Raw genomic sequence first — 23,490 nt, 5'->3', positions numbered from 1 at the left:
TGAATGCACCTTCTCTTTAACTACTTATACTGTTTGCCTGCTCCCTGAGATATCGAGTTCCATGTTCTTGCAGCTCTGGTGGGTAGAGAAACCTCTCTACTGCCTTTGTTGATATCTAGACAGCTGTTTTTCTTTTACTTTGGTGGATATAAATTCCTGCAGATAGAGGCAGGAGAAATAATGTTAAATAATAAAGAAATGGTAGAGAAACACATTGTGTATCCTTCTTTGCAGAGAAAAGCGCAATTAAACTTCCTGGACATGGGTGAACAATAAGCAAGGCCAAATAAGGAGTTGAATGAAGTTGGCATTTTGCAATAAAATTAATGGAACTGTAAGCTGATAAATCTCAAGGTTTTGGAGGAGGTGATGGATAGAATAGATGCTATCGTTGGAATGGTTCCCACAGATTGCAGGGGATCAAATATTATCTGTGTATTTAGAAAAGGAAGGAGAGAGAGAAAAAAAGCAAAGTATAGACCTGTCAGCAGTAGTTAGGTAAATGCTGAAAATTTATTAAAGTGGTAACAGGACATTTGAAAAATAATGGTGATTGGGCAGTGTTATAGATTTATGAAGGAAGAATGATGCATACCAAATATCTTAATTATTTTTAGGTTATTTTTCAGCAGAATGACGTTCAACCATGATTCTGGACAGTGTTTTTGCAAAATGGTGAGAATAGACAATAGGTGCAGGAGGAGGCCATTCGGCCCTTCAAGCCAGCACCGCCATTCAATGTGATCATGGCTGATCATTCTCAATCAGTACCCCGTTCCTGCCTTCTCCCCATACCCCCTGACTCTGCTATCCTTAAGAGATATATCTAGCTCTCTCTTGAATGCATTCAGAGAATTGGCCTCCACTGCCTTCGTGACAATAATAAACCTAAACCTATATTGTGTACAGATGTTGTCTTGCGACGAAGGAAGAATATATTGTGATAGAGGAAGTACAATGAAGTTTCACTGTATTTAGTGATAGAATAAACAGTGCAGAAACAGGCACTTCGCCCCAACCTGTCCAGGCTGACCAAGACATCCTATCTAAGATAATCCCATTTGCCTGTATTTGGTCCATGCCCCTCCATACCTTTCTTATCAATGTACCTGAGAGTTAGATTTAGCTCTTAGGGCTAAGGGAATCAAGGGATATGGGGGGAAAAAGCCAGAACGGGGTACTGATTTTGGAATGGTTTACCGAAATTACTGATTTACCGAATGGCCTACTCCTGCACCTATTTTCTATGTTTACCTGTCCAAATGTGATTTGTTCCAAGAGTTTCCTGTGTGTGGAGAGATTAAGCCAATGCTCTTTTGAATTTAGAAGAGTTAGAGGTCCAGAAACACTTGATGTATGCCTGAACCGACATTATAATTCAAATAAATTAATATCCTTTATTTACAATACTCTCCTTGACACTGACATTCCGTCATCAGAATCTTATAGACGAGCATGGGAGGACGAATTGAATCAATTTATAATGCAAGATATATGGGATGAAAGCTTACAACATATACATCAATGTTCATTGAATACTAGACATTCCTTAATACAATTTAAAATAATACATAGATTACATTATTCGAAGACGAAATTAAATAGGATTTTTCCTAGTATCTCTCCTATTTGTGATAAATGTCAATTTCAAGAAGCTAATTTAACTCATATTTTCGTAACTTGTATAAAAATGCAAAACTTCTGGTTGGAGATTTTTTAAATAGTTTCTAAAGTTATTAATAAAAAATCAGATATGGACCCAAATTTAATTATATTAGGATTATCAGAACATACTACAAATTTTACAGTAAGTCAGGTACATTTTCTTGATTACAGTCTAATAACTGCAAAAAAAATTAATACTTCAATTTTGGAAAAAACCAATAACCCCCACAATTAAAATGTGGACTACGGAAATGACAGAGACCCTGCATTTGGAAAAAATAAGGTTTGCCTTAATCGACAAACCTGAGTTGTTTTTAAAAATATGGTCTCCATTTATTGAATTTTTAGAAAAGTAAATAGGTTTGGCACAGGACTAAAATAAAAAATTTAAATTAAAAGTTGAAACTTGAGTTAGGGGTTGGATGTACAACTGTGGTTATTGTCTCCCGGATCTACTCCCTTTAATTTTTATTGTTAGATCCCTTTTTTTTTTAACCCTCTTACTCTCTCTCCCCAAGTTTATAGTTTTTTATTTTTATTTTTACTTTCTCTCTTCAAAAATTTAAAATTGAAGCTATGTAAGAACTTTGTAACAAATGTGTTTTTTCTTATTTCTATCTGTACATATGCTTTTCAAAAATAAAAAATATTTAAAAATTTTAAAAAAAAGAAGAGTTAGAGGTGGATTTCAATAGTTAATTTATTTGTCACATACACATAAATGTGCAGTGAAATGAAAAATTACCCGCAGTTTCTCATTGAAATATGTAACATTCTTATGAGGCATAATGCAAGAATTATGTTTTCTTTGGCTGTGTTGTCTTGAATCAAAAATCACTTGTCTGAAAATAAGTCAGCATTCAGGTCCAAGATGAGATGAGATTTCTCCACGCAGAGGGGAGTAAATCTTTGTAGTTCACTACCCAAGAGGGCTCAAGTACTGACTATATTCAAGGCATAGAACGATAGATTTTAAATATTCAGAGAATTAAACGGGGTGGGGCTAGTGAGCGAAGTGACACTGGGGTAAAAGATAAACTCTAATCTTTTAAAGAGAATGGCTTACTTCAGTTTATTATTATAGTATCAAACATACATTCCCCATGACAATATCTTCCAAGTAATATGACGATCAAAAGTGCAAGCTCCACGTGTAATCTTGTTAATCATCAACATATTTAGCATAACTATCTTTTTCACTTCAGCCCCCCACAAAATATGCCTTTGCAGTTGAATTTTAAGATTAAGGTTGCATATTTTTATTCTCTGCACCCCACCTGAAGCTTACCAAGTAATATGTGGTTTGCTTATTTTTATTGAGAAATGCTACAATTTGTCTATGCATTGAAGTTCATATGCCAAATTATATGATTTTTTCCCCTGTTTATGAATGGTTATAATTTGTTACAAACTCCTTCATTGACTGTTTCTCACCCAAGAAAAAAACCATGGAATGCAGATTTATGAATTCCAAACTGTAAATCAGAGAAAACATTGTGCACACCAACAGTCCCACCACTTTTTCTTCTGAGACTGCACTTCCAACCTCTGTCATTCCTAATAACTACCATTTAACTCTGCATTCAGTCAGCTATCCATTCTGCAAATAGTCCCCATGAGTCCTTATTCCCAGACCTGATTCATCAGTCATTGAAGTATCTTGGAACACAAATGTTTTTTTTTGCAGTTTAGAACATAGAACAGTGCAGCACAGGAACAGGCCTTTCAGCCCACCGTGTCTGTGCTGACCATGATAATGTCATGAAGTTATACAGCAAGGAAACAGGCCCTTCTGACCAACTTGCTTCAACTACCTCCTCTGGCAACTCGTTACATACACCCACCGCCGTCTGTGTGGAAAAAGTTGCCACTCGGGTCCTGTTTAATCTTCCCCCTCTCACCTTAAACATTCCCTCTGGGTCTTGATTCCCCTACTCTGGGTGAAAGTACACATTCTATCCACCACATTAATTTTATTCACCTCTTATAAGATCACCCTCCTGTGCTCCAGGGAATAAAGTCCTAGCCTTCCCAACCTCTCCTTGGAACATTTCAATTCTAGTGCAGCACAGGAACAGGCCCTTTGGCCCACTATATATATGCTGAACATAATGCACAGATAAGTGAATTGCCTCTGCATACATATGATCCCTAACCCTTCATTCCCAGCATATCCATGTGCCTTTCTAAAAGCGTCAAATGCCACTGTCGTATCTTCCTCAACCACCCAACGGGCAGCACTTTCCAGGCGCCCACTGCTTTGTTTTTTTAAACCTGCCCTTCATCTGTAGAGAATTTGCAGTGTGCTTTCTACTTTGTTAAAAATGTTTGGGTGCAATCATCTAGTCCAAAAGATTTGTTGCCCCCTTATGATTTTTTTCCTATCATTACTGTTATGTTGTTGTGTTGATTTTATTTTCTTTTTATGGCTCTTGTCCCTGATTCAGCATTATTTTCTCAGGGATGCCTCTCGACGTCTCCTCTCCACTGTAAATGCTGACGCGTAATTATTAATGTCCACTACTTCCCTATTTTCCAACCCATTCTGCCCATTGCTCCCATGCTGCTCTCTGAAGCAGTCATCTGCTTCATCCAATTTATTTTATCGGCTTGTTATTTGCCTTATCGCCTGTACATGCCCATTTTATTTTGAACGGAAAAAGACCATTCAAGTCAGCCCACATCTGAAACTACTCCTGCTCTTTCTGAAGAAATATTTTTTGTTATCCATAAATTTTATAATATACCAGACCAAGTTGGGCCCATTCCTCGTAGAGGGGGGGCAGGGAAGGGGAGAGAGTGTTTGTGAGTGAGCCCTGGACCCAAAGCCTCTCCTGTATTGGTGTAGCACCCTGCCCTTATCTCCTCCTTCCTCCCCCACCCCCACCCCCCTCTCTCTCTCCCACTCCCTCCCTCCCCCCACTCTCCCCTCTTCCCCACCCCCACTTCCCCACTGTCCCCTTCTGCCCCACCCCACTCTCTCTTCCCCCACCACCACCCTCCCCCCACCCCTCCTCGTCCCCACCCTGCCCTCCTCCCCAGTCCCACTCACTCCCACTCTCTACTCCCCTCCTCTCCAGTGAATTGGCCTCCATTGACTTCTGTGGCAGAGAATTCCACAGATTGGCAGCTCTCTGGGTGAAAGTTTTTCCTCGTCTCAGTCCTAAATGGCCTACCTCTTATTCTTAAACTGTGACCCCCCCTTGGTTCTGAACTCCCCCAACATCGGGAACATTTTTCCTGCATCTAGCCTGTCCAGTCCCTTAAGAATTTTATATGTTTCAAAAAAGATCCTCTCATCATTTTAAATTCCAGTGAATGTAAGCCTAGTCGATCCATTCTTTCATCATATCAGTCCCACTGTCCTGGGAATTAACCTGGTGAACCTACGCTGCACTCCCTCAATAGCAAGAATGTCCTTCCTCAAATTAGGAGGCCAAACTGCACACAATATCAAAACTGCACACAAACATTGTTAGAAAGCTGTACTTCCATCTGTGTCCAAAGATCTATTGATTTGTTTTTTGACCCATTGATTTTAGCAGGGTATTTGACCAAAATCAAACTAGGTTTCAGAAAAATATTGTCAAAGAATGGTAAGAATGTGGATATCCTTGGAAATTTAAAGTATGAGAAATACTCTGCAGGTCAGGCAGCATTTGTGGAGAGAGAAATGGAAATGTTTTTTTCCACAATTTACAGCTGGGTTTTCGGGTTCCCATTAAGACGATGTGAAGGAAGAAAAGATCAATGGGTTATGCTGCAAGAGTTATATGTGATAACAAGTGTGGAAATTGTTCGGAGAGAAGGCGCTTGCTGGTCCAGTTTACTTATTCTCTGCTCTTCGGCATGAGTCATCTCAGATTTTGACTCCTTGATGTTAGACGCATAGAATTCTTGGACTCTCTGCAAGACATTAGATATTCAAGACATTATTGGCTTTAGCTTTCATTGATTCTCCTTTAAAAAAAAATTGGACCGTTTTTTTAACCTTTTTCACTTCGTTGACGATAGTACTTGGGAGCGCAGCTTAGAAGAAGCTACAGTGCCTGTTGCTGAAAGTTGACTGAATTATGTCCAAATTGAAATTCCATGTGTGCTGAACTACTTTTTCTCCATTGATATTCACTGAACTGTTAGTCCTACTCTTTTAAATTGGTGTAAACCCAGATGAGAAGCTGAAGATGTTGAAGAAATCAATAAGTGTGTTACTTTAGTAGAGGTGGACTTGGTGACAATCCGCCATTGGTATGATTCTGTGGTGGTTCGTTCTTTGCAGATATGTTCCAAACCCATAAAACGGGTGGTGAAATCCAATCTTGTAAGGCCACTGAAATAAATCTTGGAGGGTATATTTTGCTTGTGTGAAATGCTGCATCATCATCTGTTGTAATATGAAGAAAGATCAATGTTTGCTGCGTAAATTGTATTTACACTTCAAGGACTGCCTTTTGGCATTAACTTTTGTCTAATGTGACATGAAACTTGAATTAATGCTTTTCTCTTCCTAGAAGCTGGTGAGGAACAATTTTCTTGATGTATGCACATTGTCATTGAATACTACGTTCAAATCAGTTGTTCAAGAAACATGATTTTAACGTTGGCATATTCCCTTGATGTTTTGCGACTGACTCATAGCTGCCATTAAAGTATTAAAAACATACTCTGCATTTTGCTGTAAAATATTAATTTCCAAAATTTATTTTAATTCAAATTGGTGAGTCTTGAAAGGAAGGGAAAGATCTCTCAAAGGTGCACCCCGTCCCTGTTTCACATGATTTTAAGCCTTGGAAAGATGTGCATGTCATTGTTGTTGAACTTGTCAATTTTACTTTGACACTGAACAATTTAGTGTAAAGCTTCTTTGCATTCTTTCAGGACCCAGAATAATCCTTTGATGCTTTCAATTTTTTTCCCCTCTTAGGCAAACCGAAAACTTCGTATGCAAAATGGTGATCTAGTGCGAGAGAATTTGCATCTGAAGGCTGAAGTGGAAAATAGATCTCCACAAAAGTAAGTATGACTGCTGTGCTAAAGGAGCAAGGTTGGTTGTAAGCAAACTGTTAACACGGTAACTGTAATACACTAATTGTTAGTGGTTTACCTCTGATCAGGTTTCAAACAAGAAAGTGGAAAATGTGGTTTTAAACAGTTTATATGCAGATGCATGGCTTTGAAAACCCTCTACTTGCAATTCTTAAAGATAGAAGAATAAAAAAAATCTCCCTTTACATGGATAATTTTACATATTTCCTCCTAGATCATCAGCGTTCTGAAGGGTGTTCTGGTGGAATCAAAAAACATTTCCCACAGTGTTCCATCCTCCAATTGTTAGTCTTTGGGGAAACCTACCAGTATTCCATGTGTGAGCATTTGGGGAGAAAATGGTATTACGGTCAGAAATACTAATCCAAGCATACTTGGGCAGCTGAGAAAGGAGAGCCCATATTCAAGAATGAGGGATAATCTTGAATTATCTGATTGGAATGTATGCATGATGCTAGGAAGGCCTAACCTCTGCCTGTAGAGTTTTGAATGAAAGGATGTAGTCTCAGACTGGGAGTCTATTGATTAGGGGAAAGTAGTGAATATGGAATTCTTGGTTCCTGAAGAGAGTAATGGGGATCCTCAAGAAAGTGGACAAGGTCAGGGGTCACCTGTGATATCGTTGAAAGGTGACTCACTCTGGCCTCTATTTTGCATTGGAAATCCAGAGGTTGCTGTTTGAGATACGCTGCTCCTTTGTTATCGCAGTACCATGTAGTGAAACCCATGGAAGGATGTTGCTTGCTTTATCATTTGTTACATTGGCTTCCAGTTAAGCAATACCTCAGTTTTTTAAGTTTTATTAAAAATTAGCACCTTTCACTTCTCCCTCCTACTTTTAATCTTTTCCAGTCCTTAACTTTGTATCTGCACTCTTCCAGTTTTGGTCTTGTGATCTACTCTAATTCATTCACTATATGGATGGAGCATCTTTAACTACTGGCTTCAAACTCTGGAATTCCCTCCCTCAACCCATGCCTCTCTATCTCTCTGAGAAGCTCGTAGCCCAGCTCAGTTTTTGATCCTATAGCTTAATATCTTGCATGCTTGGTTTCACATTTATAGTTTAGCCTTCCTTGAAGCTACTGGAGAACCTGCCAAAGTTTAAGATGGTGTATAATAAGTGGTCGTATTGATATACAAACTTGCATATCGATATTCAGAATATTTCTGATTTTAAATTCATACGTAAAATTTCTCAATTTGAGATTGACCTAGTTATGGAAGCATGAACACGCAATGATCAAGGTGCTTCCCTTGGCTAAGGTCACAAGTACGATTTACTTTTGGACTGTGCATTGATTTTCCATGTTAATAGTTATCTCGTATGATAACTCGTATGATGCAGTGTCTCCAGCATTTAATTAAAAATCTGTTCTATTTGATATCATTTTCAACCTTTTCAGTATTTTATAAGCAATTTATATTTCTACTATTAAGAGAGCACTCATTAGTATCTTATTATGGAAGCTATATGTCAATTTTGCCCAGTTAGTGATAATTGGTTTTCAGGTTGTAAATCTACTTTTGTCGCAAGTTAATATACCTAACTTGTATTAAACCTTTCTAAAATCATGAGACTGGAAATCTGCACCATTTGTGGTCTTGGTCTGTTAATTGCAGATCATCTGTATTTTGTTATGCATTCCATCAGGAATGGCATATTTGGAAAATGATACAATTGCAGATGCTAGAAATCTGAAGTAAAAACAAAATGCTAAAAGTAGCAATTCATGCTTGAGAGAAAAAAGGTTAATGTTTTGGGTCAGCAGGGAAGTGGGGCGTGATGGGTAAAACAAAAGGAATATCTCTGACAGGGTAAGACCAAGTGGCAGTTAAAGTCCATTATGCCAATTATGTATGTTACAAATGTTGCTAATAACAAGGCTGTGGGACATGTACAGAAGGCCTTTCCTATTGTAAAAGGAAGAGCCAGAGCGATGACTGGAGAAATGGTCACGTCGGATGTAGAGAGCAAGTTAACAAAAGTAACAATATAATATTGAGTCCAGAAGGCAGCTACATGCCTAGACACGAGATGAGGTTTTGTTCTTCCAGCTTGTGTTGGGCCACAGAGAGAGGGGGCAGAGTAGAATGCTGGTGGCAGGCAACTAAAAACTGAAGGTCAATGCTGTGGACTGAATGTAGGTGCTCCAGAAACTGATATCCCCTCTGTGGGTTTCTCCAATATAGATGAGACCAAATTGTAAATACCGAATGCAGTGCACTAGTTTGCAAGAAGTGCAAGTGAACATAACCACTGCTTCACTTAGAATGTCTGGTGGGAAAGCAAGAGATGAAGTGATAGGTGTTGCATCTCCTGCAGACATAGTCCATCTCTGAATCTTCCCTTCACTTTCTGGATATCTCTCTCTCTCTCTCTCTCTCTCTCTCTCTCTCTATATATATATATATATATATATATATATATATATATATATATGTGTGTGTGTGTGTGTAGCCACAGACATTGCCAGCCCACGGATTCCAAGAGCAATTATGACCGAATTTTTTCACATCTTGCCTCCTGTGAAGAACGCATTCCATTCTTCCTGTTCCTCCGTCTCCATTGTATTTATACTGATGATGAGACATTCCGCACAGAAGCCTTTGAATGGTCTTCCTGAACAGTGGTGCTTCGTCTACCACAGAGGATAGAGCCATAGACCACTTCTCAACTATTTCCCAAACCTCAGCACTCACCCCCTGCTGCACAGAGCAGGATAACATGCAAGCATAGGAGATGCAATTCACTCGAACATCTCCCAGGTGAAGAATTGGTGTCTTTCATCATTTCGACTCTGTTTTCCATCTATTAGTTTAGTCTGGCCTGCTTTACATGTCACATAGCCTTACTGTTAACAACTCATTACAAAGTACTGTTCTAAACACTACATTATCTCTCATTGTATCACCCTAAAAGACATTCCCTTTGATACTCTACCACTGAAAACTAACTTTTACTCGTTCCAGTTTCTGAACAAGGATCCAGGACTGAAATATTAACTGTTTCACATTTCACAGATGCTACCTGACCTATTGAGTTTTCTGGCATTTTATGTTTTTATTTATATAACATCCTAGTTTCTTTGGATACATCAATGTTGCCACCAGAGAGTGAATGATAATCCAGAAGTATTTTCGCCAAATTGGTGCATGAGCCCCAATTCTAGTGCTCGAACAACCAAGCAAATTGATGAAAGGGAAAAGTAGTTGGCTGGATGTTCGGTGTGTTTGTTTGCATCTCTCTGCATAGGTTTCACTTTGTAATCAATGTTGCAAGACTGCTAAATGATGCAATCCACACTTTTTTAATCTTATGGCAATTCCTATGTAGAATTAGTTGCGCACATATTAGTGCCAATATAAGATTACCCTTGTAATTTAATCCAATGACTTCTACTTCCAAAATTGTAGCCCTTAATTACTTATTGCTTGGATGTATATCTTTATTTTTTTGAGGATGTAACAAGGAAAATGGACAAGGGAGAGCCAGTGGATGTAGTGTACCTGGACTTTCAGAAAGCCTTTGATAGGGTCCCACATAGGAGATTAGTGGGTAAAATTAGAGCACATTGTATTGGGGGTCCAGTACTGACATGGATAAAAAATTGGTTGGCAGACAGGAAACAAAGAGTAGGGATTAACGGGTCCCTTTCAGAATGGCAGGCAGTGATTAGTGGGGTACCGCAAGGCTCGATGCTGGGACCGCAGCTATTTACAATATACATTAATGACTTGGATGAAGGGATTAAAAGTAACATTAGCAAATTTGCAGATGACACAAAGCTGGGTCATTAAAGCTGAGGAGGATGCTATGAGGATGCAGGGTGACTTGGACAGGTTGTGTTAGTGGGCAGATGCATGGCTGATGCAGTTTAATGTGGATAAATGCGAGGTTATCCACTTTGGTGGTAAGAATATGAAGGCAGATTATTATCTGAATGGTGTCAAGTTAGGAAATGGGGAAGTACAAAAAGATCTGGGTGTCCTTGTTCATCAGTCACTTAAAGTAAGCATGCAGGTACAGCAGGCAGTGAAGAAAGCAAATGGCATGTTGGCCTTTATGACAAGAGGAGTTGAGGAAAGGAGCATAGAGGTCCTTCTGCAGTTTTACAGGGCCCTAGTGAGACCACACCTGGAGTACTGTGCAGTTTTGGTCTCCAAATTTGAATAAGGACATTCTTGCTATTAAGGGAGTGCACGTAGGTTCACTGGGTTAATTCTCGGAATAGCGGGACTGTCATATGTTGAAAGACTGGAGCGACTAGGCTTGTATACACTGGAATTTAGACGGATGAGAGGGTATCTTATTGAAACATGTAAGATTATTAAGGGATTGGACACGCTAGAGCCAGGAAACATGTTCCCAATGTTGGGGGAGTCCAGAACCAGGGGCCACAGTTTAAGAGAAGGGGCAGGCCATTTAGAACGGATTTGAGGAAAAGCTTTTTCACTCAGAGTTGTAAATCTGTGGAATTCTCTGCCTCGGAAGGCAGTGAAGGCCAATTCTCTGGATGCTTTCAAGAGAGAGTTAGATAGAGCTCTTAATGATAGCGGAGTCAGGGGGTATGGGGAGAGGGCAGGAACGGGCTACTGATTGTGAATGGTCAGCCATGATCACATTGAATGGTGGTGCTGGCTCGAAGGGCCGAATGGCCTACTCTTGCACCTATTGTCTATTGTCATTAGTTTGAAAGGCTGTGGGGTAAAGCAGAAAGTCAACATTCCACTTTGTAAGTTTGCCTTCATTCTTGAACTATGTGCAAAGTTGCTCAATCAAGACCCGCAGTAATGGTTAAATACAATATTTTTAGGGTGTAGTTTTAGTTTTGATCAACATTGGTAAATGCGTGGGTTGTCATTTATCCAAAATAAATTCAGACATACAGATTTTCCCAGAAATTATAAAGTTAGATTCAACTCGCTTTGTTTCTGTATGTGTGGGATATAAATCATTTCATCGTGTTTGAGACAACAAGGGATTTGTTCTTAATGGAGAATACTGATGTTAAGTACATCCTAAAGTACTTGCTTAAATTTAATAGCCATTTTAGTTTTTTTTTATTATCTCTCGGCAACTCTTCATTGTCAGTCAAGCTGTTTAAAACAGGGATTTCTTTGAAAGGATCCACTAATGCATCAAACTTGCTTTGTGCATGTTCACATTTCATCACTTAGGAAAACGGGGTTTTATCAATTTACATTGTAACAATGTCAATCATGTAAAAAGCTCTTAGTGGGGTTTGAGTCATACAATCGAAGTAGAGTATTAAAAATTGTATATAAAGTACATTTTAAAGCAATAATCATTTTTTGACAGATTCCACTATTAATGAACATTATCCCAAACAAAGAGTGTACTGACTAAAATGCAGATGGTGAAATCAAAAATGAAAATGCAGACTTACCTTAAGATGTGAAATAGTTTTAAAGCCTTATGCATTATTCAAATTCATCTTTTGGCTACAAGTTTCCCTTAATTGTTTTTCAACAATTCCGCCCCAGATTAATCTGTGCATAAGGTTCCGCATGATAGGCTGCACTGGAAGGTTAGATCACATGGGATCCAGAGAACAATGGCCGTGTACAGAAGTAGCTTCATGGTAGGAAGCAAAGTATGGTGGTGGAAGGTTTTTTTTCAAACTGGAAGCCTGGTTCATGTCATAGGAGCAGAATTAGGCTTTTTGGCCCATCGAGACCACTGTGCCGTTCACTCAAGGCTCACCTCTCTTTCCCTCTTTTTAGTTTTAGTTTATATACAAGCTTGGAAACAGGCCTTTTGGCCCATTGAGTCCGTGCTAACCAGCGATCCCTGTACATTAGCATTATCCTGCACACTAGGGGTAATTTACAATCTTTACTGAAGCCAATTGACCTACAAACCTGTACCTCTTTGGAATGTGGGAGGAAACTGGAGCATCCTGGGGAAACCCACATAGTCACGGGGAGAACGTACAAATTCCACACAGATAGCACCTGTAGTCGGGATCATACCCAGAGTCTCTGGAGCTGTAATACCTCACCTCCCCTGTGTCTAGAGGTGTGCCTCGTGGATCTGTGCAGGGCCCATGGTGGGGAAATCCATGAATTGGTTGATGAGCACTTTTTTCGGGAATTTTTCATACTCAAAGCAGTCAGAAGCTGTATGTCTGTTAGGGGAGATGAGGAAGAGAGATAGTCAGATCATTGTCCAATGCCAATCCAGGTGTGCAATGTTACTGTGAAATTAACTTTACGATCCAATTCTCCTAAGTTTAGTTGGGCTTCAAATTCAAATATATGTTTCATCTTTTCTGGGAGTAGCAAGCAATTCACACTGCCTGCACCTTATCTGCCACTGTCTTCTCAGTGGATGTTCCACCACCAGACTTTGGCAATAGATTGCTCAGGCAGAGAGCACAGGGCTTTCCAATCTTTAATAGCAAATACCTCCATAAAAATGCTTTGTTATTTGGATCTAGATTATTTGACATTTAAATTGTAATCTTATTGAAACATGTCAATCTTATTGAAACATGTAAGATCCTGATGATGAAATGTTCAGATGTTTCCACTACTGGGAGAATCTTGAACAAGTGGAACATAGTTATACGACAAGGGATAATCATTTAAAACTGAGGTATGTAGGAATTCATTCATGCAGGGCTCTGGAGGCAAGTTCACTGGGGGTATTCAAAGAGAAAATAGATATTTTTGAAACATCAGGGGTCTTTCAAGAATTGAAGAAAATGGTGCTGACAATTTCCATCATCAATGTCTGCTATCGCTGAGCAATGGCTTCCAAGATATGAGATATGGCACATTTTCAATGGTCTTGAGATGGACCTTTATTATTAATGGACAGTGACAGGTTGTTAGCAGGTCCTTTTTTGCTAATACTGGGTGCAAGATCCAAACTCTGTCTATTGCATTGAAGAAGTCATCAAAGACTTGGTAGTCTGCCTCCTAATCTGCAAGAACATGTGCCATTTACATACTGCAACTTGATCGTCGAGATTGGGTTGATTTGGAATTACTGGTTACATAGGTTAAACACTTCTCCATTTACCACTGTGCTCGGTGTACTTTGTTTTTACATCAGAATTTTTGGCCAGATATAGTGGCCAAGATTTGGATCGTTAAAGAAACGTTATGCCTGTTCACACGGTGATAAATTATTTATCTCTGCTTGCAGATTTGGAAGGTTCACTGTTGCTGCCCTTCAGTCAAAAGTGGAACAACATGAGCGTGAGATGAATCGCCTGAAAAGGGCCTTGGAACGGAGTGACAAGTACATTGAGGATATGGAGTTCCAGATTGAGCGATTGAAGGGAAAGAGTCCGAAAAGTGAAAACAACGGTGTGAAACTCTCTTCAGAGTCATCACCTTCTTCTGTACAGACTGGAGAAAATGTAAGCAGCGGGGAATTTTGGGACTGTCGTGAAGACCCCCAAGAAAAGAGGATTATGGCCTTGAGGAGAAGCCCCATTGAAATTGAGCAGTCACCTGTCAACCAGTCGGCTAGTGCTCAGACATCTTTTATCCTTTCTTGCCAGGATAATGTAGATAAAATAGCATGTGAGTCGCTTCCAAATAAACGTGTCCCTACTGACAATGGACCTTTAGCTACAGCCACTGTTGACAATGTTTTGCACAGTCCTGCATCCGATGCAAAGGATGAAGAACGCACCTTGTCTGCTAGTGAGAGCGAGATCCGATTTGAACTTCCTAGTCCATGTACACCATCCACGTCACTTGGTGGCCTTCACCTTGATAGCACAGATGACGAAGCCAGTCCCCTGATGAAAAAGAGAGGAGGAGACAAGAAGTTGAGCTACCTGAGAAGACTTTGTTTTGATGATGCTCGTTGGAGAAATGCGTGTTTTGAGGAGCAAATTTTGTCGAGGCAAAATATTGATTGCAATCGTGTGCAGAAGGCTGGCCTTGTATCTGAAAATTTGATGTTGTGGGATTGTCAACCCGGTTCTACTGAAAGGGCTCATAAAGGCAATTTAAGAAAGAGCTCTCAGACTCCTGTATCTGATAATCTCAAATCGAAGGGCAAAATGTCAGATCCAAGAGGTAGCCTGGTTTCTGATGTTCCTTGTTTTGCTGAGTTTAATAGTCAACGTTCCAGGACCTCCAGTGAGACATCAATGGAGGCCGCCTATCGAGAAAAGATATCGGAACTGGATTTCATGTTGGATGAAACTGAGAATACTCAAAATCCTCGGTGCTCTCTGTTATCCCAAGATCTTTCTGACCTTGACATGTCTTTAACATCAGATCTGGCACAGTGTACTGAACTTTTAAATGAAGCTGAGAAAAGATTAGAGCAGAAAAGGAGGCAAAATCAGCTGCCTGTCTCAAACACCAGAGATCAGATGAAAAACAGGCGGAAAAGTGCAGTTTCATTGCCCTCAGCGTCTCCAGTTGCTTCAAAACTAAAGGAAGAATCTTTGTCTTCAGAAGAGAAATCCACTTTCCATTGCAGGTTTAATTCCCCTTTTCTTTCGGTGCCTTCAGAGTTATCTGTCCTCGAGAACAAGAAACCGTCTTTATGGAACTGTTTAATGGCTGAAAATGAACAATTGCTGGGACCAGCCAACAGATACCCGACCATTAAGAGAAAGCCACCAAATTATGGTGAGGACTTGGCCAGTCCATCCAAAACTTCAAAAAAAGATTCTCTAACTTGAAATCCTAACTCCACGTTAATTCTTCTGCCCCCTACACTCCCTGTGGAATCGTGCATCCATCTGATCATCACGCTGTGTTTCATCCTTCTCTTCCCACACACCTCACCCCTAACCCTCTCTTGTTATTATGTCCTGTATTATTTGGGACGGCGCAATTACACTTCCCCTGTGAGTACACATTTCCTGTTTTTACAATCCAATCACCGATAACGTTCCTCATTAAATGGGATGAGAACCATGCTATAAGGCATACAAAAGCAGAATATCAGTCTGGTGTGTCAAATGCAATTGCAGTTGCTCATTGTTTTGCAGTTAAATGATTAGGAGATTTGGAAGCTGCCATGCTCACTTCAAATTGGCAACTAAAAGTAAGCCAGTCAATGACTTTTGAATGTAATACCCAACAAAGTTCACTCTGAGGGATTGTGTGCAGTAAATTTGGTGCTTAATCCACACACCATATCCAGCAACTATTTCTGAAATTCTACCTCTTAAAATATTCGTTAGTACTAAAAGACAACTAGTTCATTGTTATAATAATCCTTTTGTGAGGCTTTCTTTTCCTTCATCGTGCAGTTTTCAACTTAATGAAGAATGAACTGTGAATTAAGCACAGTTAGAAATTAATCAACCCTTAAAGGTATTATTGGTAAAGAGTACAAAATGATCAACTTTTGAGACTGAATTTTCTTAACTTGTCGGTCGATTGAGCATAAAGTAGTTTGGTGAAAGTTACGAGCCTGCAAGGTAGCACGCTGGATTGCGTAAATGATATACAAATAGGCAAACTCTGGAGAAGTGATCCTGGAATCTTAGCATTTCTTAAAAAGAAGATTCCTTGAGTACAATATGAAAAATATAAAGGGTGGTCTTGTAAAGTCCCATTTCACCTCAAAATTGAATTAGAAAAACATGTTGTGCATTGTGTTTTCTTACATTGATCATTTGAAATGTTGCACGGATCTATTTAAAAATGTATTTGTCTTTGCTTCAATATTAAATCAATGGAAACGCATTTGTTTTATATTCTTTATACATCTGCAAGAGCAGTTTAAAAGATAAGGAAGAAAAGCAGTATCAGCCCATAATAGTGTGTTCATGCAATAAACATAGAAACATAGAAAATAGGTGCAGGAGGAGGCCATTCGGCCCTTCGAGCTAGCACCGCCATTCATTGTGATCATGGCTTTTTTTATTTATTGTAAAAGATAACCGTTAAGTTGGATTTTTCCAACTTTCTACCAGTTATTTTAAAGACGCTTTCTACTGACATGCCAGTGGGTTCCATCAACTGATTTTATATCCTTTGCTTTATATGAAGAATACATATACACTAACAATTAGTTATCTGCCTATACAGCAGCTATGACTGGACAGTCCATGGTGTTCTTTGACATTTAAAAGATTGCATTCTGATATGATCACATGGAAACAAATGTTCCTACAAGTATGCTAGTAATAGCGGAAACACTTATTGAGGTACAAATATTTGATTCAATGCAATGAATCTTTAAGAATTTAAATGAATTTTGCAGAATCCAATAAACTGTAATGGATTTTAATAAAATGCAAGTAGTCCGTTGAGCACATTCAGTTTGCACTGCCCATCAAACAACCATTTTATTGTCCCCACAATCGTACATTTTGCTGGGGCAATTTACAGTCGCCTGTAGACCTAACAATCTCATGTTGTTGGGATTTGGGAGGATGTCCATACTGTCACCAGAGAGCATGCAAAGTCCACATAGAGTACTGCAGATGCTGAGATCTGGAGCAAAAAAAAACAAGTGGCTCAAATAATTCTGCCCAGCTGAAAGTTCTTAACCTGAGTGGTTGCCCAGCCATTCTTCCCCCCCCCCCCCCATCTCAGATGCTGCCCAACTCAGAGTTCCTCCTGCACTTAAATTGTTTCTGTTCCACCCAGAATAATCTCGCACTCTCATCCCACTCCTTTTTTTTCCATTTGTATCGTCTGGCTTGATCAAATCCCAATAGCTCTCACTATACAATATTACACAGACTTCAGAACATCAGCAACACATTACTAAAAAAAACGTAACTATCTCTTAACAGCCAAATTGGTTCCTGTTTTTAAAAAGGTCTAAGACATACATCAGTAACTGTTTCTCTTTCCATATATGTTGCTTGACTTGAAAGTGCAAATAACATCATTTGAGGTTATAGGGATCAGCAGGCAACACTTGCTGGTTAGACATGGAGGTGTGCAAATGCATTCTGCAAAAAAGACCTAAACCTTTCATTTACTCTGTCGATTTTGCAAAATCTTCTCCAGGCTTGAGCAATGGTAAATAATTAACCGTGTAATTGTTTGTTACTGACCTGTGCTACAACAGAATAGGAACCCAAGGAATAATGTATCTACACCTCTGTTATACAACCCTCTCCAGGGCACTTTCATCTACTGTGAGAGACCTGCCCTGGTTTGTCTTATCAAAAAGGAACACTTCACATTTATATGAATTAAACTCCATCTGTCATTCGGAGAAAGAAGGAACTACAGATGCTGGTTTCCACTGATTATCCCTATTCAGTCTGCCTTTCCAAATGCTGGTAGATCATGTCTCTCAGAATCTCCAACAACCTTCCCTTTACTGACATTAGCCTCGCCAGCCTGTAGTTCCTGGGCTTGTTCTTACAACCTTTTGAAAATAAAGGCACAACATTAGACATCTGCAATCTTCCGGTACCTCACCAGTTGATTTGTATCAGTGGTACAAATATCTCTGCCAGCAGTCCTGCAATTTCTTCCCTGGCTTCCCATAATGTCCTCGGATAAACATGATCAGGTCCTGGGCATTTATCTACTTTTAAATAATTTAAGACCTCCCAGGATCTCTTTTTCTGTCATGCCGACTCTTGAAAATATCACTATTAACTTAACATTCCATGTCTTCAAGTAAATACAGATGAGAATTTTTTGTTTAGGACCTCGCCCATCTCCTGAGGCTCGTCGCAAAGGTGACCTTGCTGATCTTTAAGGTACACTATTCTCTCCCTAGCTACTCTTTTGCCTTGTAAAATCCCTTTGGATTTTCCTTTATCTTACCTGCCAAAATGAACTCGTGTCGCATTTATGCCTTGCTGATTTCCATCTTAAGTGTACTACACCCCCTTTTTACTCCTCAAGGGATTCATTTGATCCCAGCTGTCATCCAAGGATCCTTAATCCTGCTAGCCTTGCCTATCATTCACTATCCTGAATCTTGAACAAAAAAAACAAAAGGCTGGAGGAACTCAGAAGATCTATGGAGAGAATGAATAGATGATGTTTCAGATTGGATCCCTTTTTCAGATTTCCTCTACAGCTATCGCCTGACCAGAAGGATGAGAAGTGTAAGAAGGTGGAGGAGGAAATGGTGGAGCAGCGTGTTCTCATTATAACTACACAGTAGTTTCATATACAGCATCTGGCAAAGCTGTGAGCTCTGATATATATACACTGTGAAGGACAGAGTAATCTTGCAGTTCCTGTAAGGAGCCTGAGGCAAATCATTAGCCTGAGGGAATGAAGCAGCTCATGCCAGCATGCAGCAGGACCGGCACAATATTCAGTCTCAGGCTGATAAATGGAAATCACATGAGCACCACGCAAGTGTAAGATTATGACAATGACCAACAAAAGACTATTCATCAGCTTTACCATCACTGAATCCCTAAGCATCAGCCTGCAGCCGTACTGTGCCTGTGATGGATGGATGAATGTTCCCGGTATTGGGGGAGTCCAGAACCAGGGGTCACAGTTTACGAATAAGGGGTAGGCCATTTAGGACTAAAGAAAAACTTTATCACCCTGAGAGTTGTGAACTGTGCAATTCTCTGCCAAAGAAGGCAGTGGAGGCCAATTCACTTGATGTTTTCAAGAGAGAGTTAGATATAGCTCTTGGGGCTAACGGAATCAAGGGATATGGGGAGAAAGCAGGAATGAGGTACTGATTTTGGATGAGCAGCCATGATCATATTGAATGGCAGTGCTGGCTCGAAGGGCCGAATGGCCTACTCCTGCACATATTTTCTATTTTTCTTTGAGTGTATGCCCAGAGAGGAGAAAGCAGGAATTGGGTACTGATTTTGGATGATCAGCCATGTTCATATTGAATGGCCTACTCCTGCACCTTTTCTCTATGGGTGAATGCCCAGAGAGGTGAATGGAGTGCCCATTGAATAGCCTGCTTTGTTCACTATGAAGTTGAGCTTCATACGTGCTACTGGGACCAGGACTGCTCATCCAAGCAAGTAGATGATGGAAAGGCTTTGGGGAGTCTGTAGGTTGGAACCATATCCAAAAATGTCCAGGTTCCTGATCAGTTCCTGTGGCTCAATAAATATGTGCTGGTCTGGAATTTCTGGTCAGTGGTAACCTCTCCAATCTACAATATAGAATATTATTTGACAATATCAGACAAAATGATTCCCAACTGCTCATGTGAACAAGGACAAAAGTTGCCTTTCTCTGGAACCACATCTACTCTTTGAGGACAGTGCCTCAGCAATGCTATTAATGCACTGGGAAGAACGCTGGCATGTCATGACATCGTAAAAGACCGATTGAACAAAGTACAAAGATTATGAGAGGCATATATATGGTGAACATCAGGACTTTTTTCCAAGGGTGGAATTGTCAAAGCCTAGAGGCCATAGCTTTAAGGCGAGGGGGCAAAGTGTAAAGGAGATGTGTGATGAAGTTTTTTTACACAGAGGCTGGTGGGTGCCTGGAACATGCTGCCATGAGTGGTGGTAGGGGGCAGATATGATACTGGTTTTAAAGAGGCTTTTAGATGGGCACATGGATATACAGTGAATGGATATGGATCATATGCAGGCAGTAGAAATTAGTTAACTTGGGATCAGGTTCAACACAAACATTGTGGGCTGGAGGCCCTTTTCCTGTGCTGTATTGTTTTAGGGTCTATTTTCTATATAAGCAGAGCTTTGGTGGTAGCAGTCTGAGCTTGCAAGCCAAAAGTTAAAATTTTCCTTCCAGCACTCAAACATTTGATGGAAGCCGAGAATTTACCACTAGGCATTCAAACTTGGTTAGGTTCATTAGTAAAGTTGTGGAGCTTGCCCCCACTTCCTCTCTGGGAGCACACAAAGTTGGAGGTGAACTTGCCCATGATTCCTGACAATTCAGGTTGACCTCCTGCCACTGCTTCGTGAATCTTATGCACACGCATCAACTTTCTTTGTGAACTGTCCCACTGAAATCCTCATCCGAGCCCTTTACAGCAAAACATCTTCAATCTCCCCGTCTGGCGCGCTGGTATCTGAATTCTCAAACCATTGTACATTATCTTCAATGATCTCTGTACAGCTCCTGGCTGTAGACTTTGCAGCAGCTGCACTAATATGTGGTCTCCGGTCCCTTGGACTGACAGACAAGGGTTAGATCCATGCCTCGCTTATTGGTGTTGACACTGATTGTACATCAACTTTTCATATCAGAGAGAAAAAAATCTGTCAGGGAAGTTACTTCAATCTATCCAAGTAATACAAGAATGTAAGAAAATAATGAACAAAAGCAGGAATAGGCTATCCAGCTGCTCAAATCTGCTCCACCATTCAATGAGATCAGATCCATCCAATCCCTGTACTCTCTGATTCTCATAGTGTCCAAAAATCTATCAATCTCAAGTCGTTTAATTTATTGTCAAATGGACAAGTACAGTGAGGTACAGACACAATGAAAATCTTGCTTTCGGCAGCAAAACAAGCACATGAACTCTGACACAAAAACATAAATTACATATAAATTCTAGAAGGCAGTGAAAAGAAAAAGACTGTGGAAAAGACAAGACATTGCAAAACACAATTAGAATGAAAGTCCATGGTACTGCAAGTGGTAATCCATCGTGTTGCACTGTCAAGGTAGAATTAGGGCTGTGCAAGTCTGTTCAAGAACTTGATGGTTGTTGGACAGTAGCTAATCCTGAATTGGTGATATGGGACTTCAGGCTTCTGATTCTCTTGCGAAATTTAGTTTAGTTTAGAGATACAGTGTGGAAACAGGTCCTTCGGCCCACCAAGTCCATGCCGACCAGCAGTCTCTGCACACTAACGCTATCCTACACACTCCAGGGACAATTTCATAATTATACCAAGTCAATTAACCTACAAACCTGTACGTCTTTGGAATGTAGGACAAAATCAGAGATCCTGGAGAAAACCCACGCAGGTCATTGGGAGAACGTACAAGCTCCATACAGACAGCATGCGTAGTCAGGATCAAACCCGGGTCTCTGACGCAGTAAGGCAGCAAATCTACTGCTGCCCCTGGTAACAGCAAGATCGTAGGTTCATAATTTATAGTAGCAGAATTAGGCCATTTGGCACATCAAGTCTACTCCACCATTCATTCATGGCTGAACTCTCTTACCCTCTCAACCCCATTCTCCTCCCTTCTCTCCATAACCCCTGACGCCCATACTAATCAAGAATCTATCAATTTGCACCTTAAAAATATCCGTTGATGGCCTCCACAGCCTTCTATGGCAATGAATTCCACAGATTCACCACCATCTGACCAAACAAATTCCTCCTCATCTCTTTTCTAATGGTGTCCTTTTATTCTGAGGCTATGCCCTCTGGTCCTAGACTCTCCCACTGGAATCATAATACCAGGCAATGATGCAACCAGCCAGGACAGCTTCTTGAGACAGATTCATAGCCTTGAACATACAATGACTGAGCAAACATAGTCTACGGATGTGAAAATTTCACAATTTTCAAACTTTCTCTCGTGATTGACCTCTTGTCCTGAGAGTGTGAGTGCAATCCTAAATACTGCAACTAAAGGAAATTATCTACTGACATCTATTCCGTTAATACCTCTCAGATTCTTGGATGTCTCATAATGCCACAAGATTGTAATTGCCAAAAGCTCTTATTTTGCTAAGCAACATTTTCTCTGGTTCCTTATCAGGTACCTTTTAAAAATCAGGATACGATACATTTCGTTTTTGGTTCAGAAAATGATTTGATTTGTCCAACATAATTTCTCTCCAAAAAACCATGTTGAGAGGTGACTCAATCTGCCTGACCCCATCTGCCATTCAATCACTCCTCATAGATCACTGTCAGCTCTTGCCCCATCCTACCTCCTCACCTCTTTATACTGGCTACCATCTCTCTATTCTTTCACTGCTGGTGAAGTGTCCTCACCCGAAATGTTGACTGTCCCTTTCCTTCAACAGGTGTTGCCTGAACACTGAGTTCCTCAGGTACTTGGTTTATTGACTGTGCTTAATCAGATTATGATTTTCCAAGTGGCACTTTACTGCTTTGCCAAAACCAGTCCTTGTATCTAACCCCACGACAGATTTCAGGCTAACTGGTATATTGTTTCTATTTTACTCCTGCAAAGTAGCAGTGTTATATTTTCCACTGTAAAAATCTCATGGGACTTGGATTGTTTTCGTTGGAATATTGGAGGCTGAGGGGGAGACCTGATAGAAGTACATATAATTATGAGAGCATAGGTAGGGTAGATAGCCAGGGTGGTATTGTCTAATACTAGAGGGTATCAGTTGAAGGTGAGAAGGGAAGGCTTAAAGGAGATGTCAAAGGCAGGTTTGTTACACAGAAAGTGGTGGGTGCCTGGAACACACTGCTTGGAGAAGTGATGGAAGCAGATACAATTGCTATGTTTAAGAGGCATTGGACAGATACGTACAGGCAGGGAATGAAGGCATGTAGACCACATGCAAGCAGATGTGTCATTTAAATTGGGATCATGGTGCGCACAGAGATTGCAGAGTGAAAGGCATGTTGCTGTGCTAAACAATTCTATGTTCTATGCTCGATGACTGTTTCTGAATCAAGAGAATTTTGGAAGATTGTCATGTAATGCATCTTTTATCTCAGCAGCAACTTTGTTCTCATCCATGGTACAGAATCTACCAGGCCCAGGAGATTTATCTGATTCTTATGTTTCTTTAATTTCTCCGGTATTTTCCCTTATGTGATCTTAATTATTTGAATTTCTCCAACTTATTGAATCTCTGTCTTTCCTTTAAATCTCTAATACAAATTGTGCCTTCTGTTCAGAAGATGGACAGAATACTTGAATAATGGCTCAGCT

The 23,490-nt window shown here is 40.1% G+C and overlaps 1 protein-coding gene and 1 long non-coding RNA gene across 2 annotated transcripts in view; one reads left to right on the top strand and one right to left on the bottom strand.

The window, feature by feature from the left end:
* The window catches only part of obi1 (ORC ubiquitin ligase 1), a 33,777-nt gene extending 17,432 nt beyond the window's left edge, over positions 1-16,345 (top strand). The window contains exons 5-6 of the mRNA XM_078403027.1: positions 6,590-6,678; positions 13,889-16,345. Of these exons, the coding sequence (XP_078259153.1) occupies positions 6,590-6,678; positions 13,889-15,392 (1,593 nt within the window). The 3' untranslated portion in view covers positions 15,393-16,345. The remainder of the gene's footprint in view (positions 1-6,589; positions 6,679-13,888) is intronic.
* LOC144595503 (uncharacterized) overlaps positions 1-23,490 on the bottom strand; it is a 222,855-nt gene that overhangs the window by 13,294 nt on the left and 186,071 nt on the right. The window lies entirely within an intron of this gene.

This window comes from Rhinoraja longicauda, chromosome 7, assembly GCF_053455715.1.
Source record: "Rhinoraja longicauda isolate Sanriku21f chromosome 7, sRhiLon1.1, whole genome shotgun sequence".
NCBI classification, from domain to species: domain Eukaryota; kingdom Metazoa; phylum Chordata; class Chondrichthyes; order Rajiformes; family Arhynchobatidae; genus Rhinoraja; species Rhinoraja longicauda.
The sequence above is the reverse complement of the archived record's forward strand: the minus strand, read 5'-3'. Positions and strand labels throughout refer to the sequence as shown.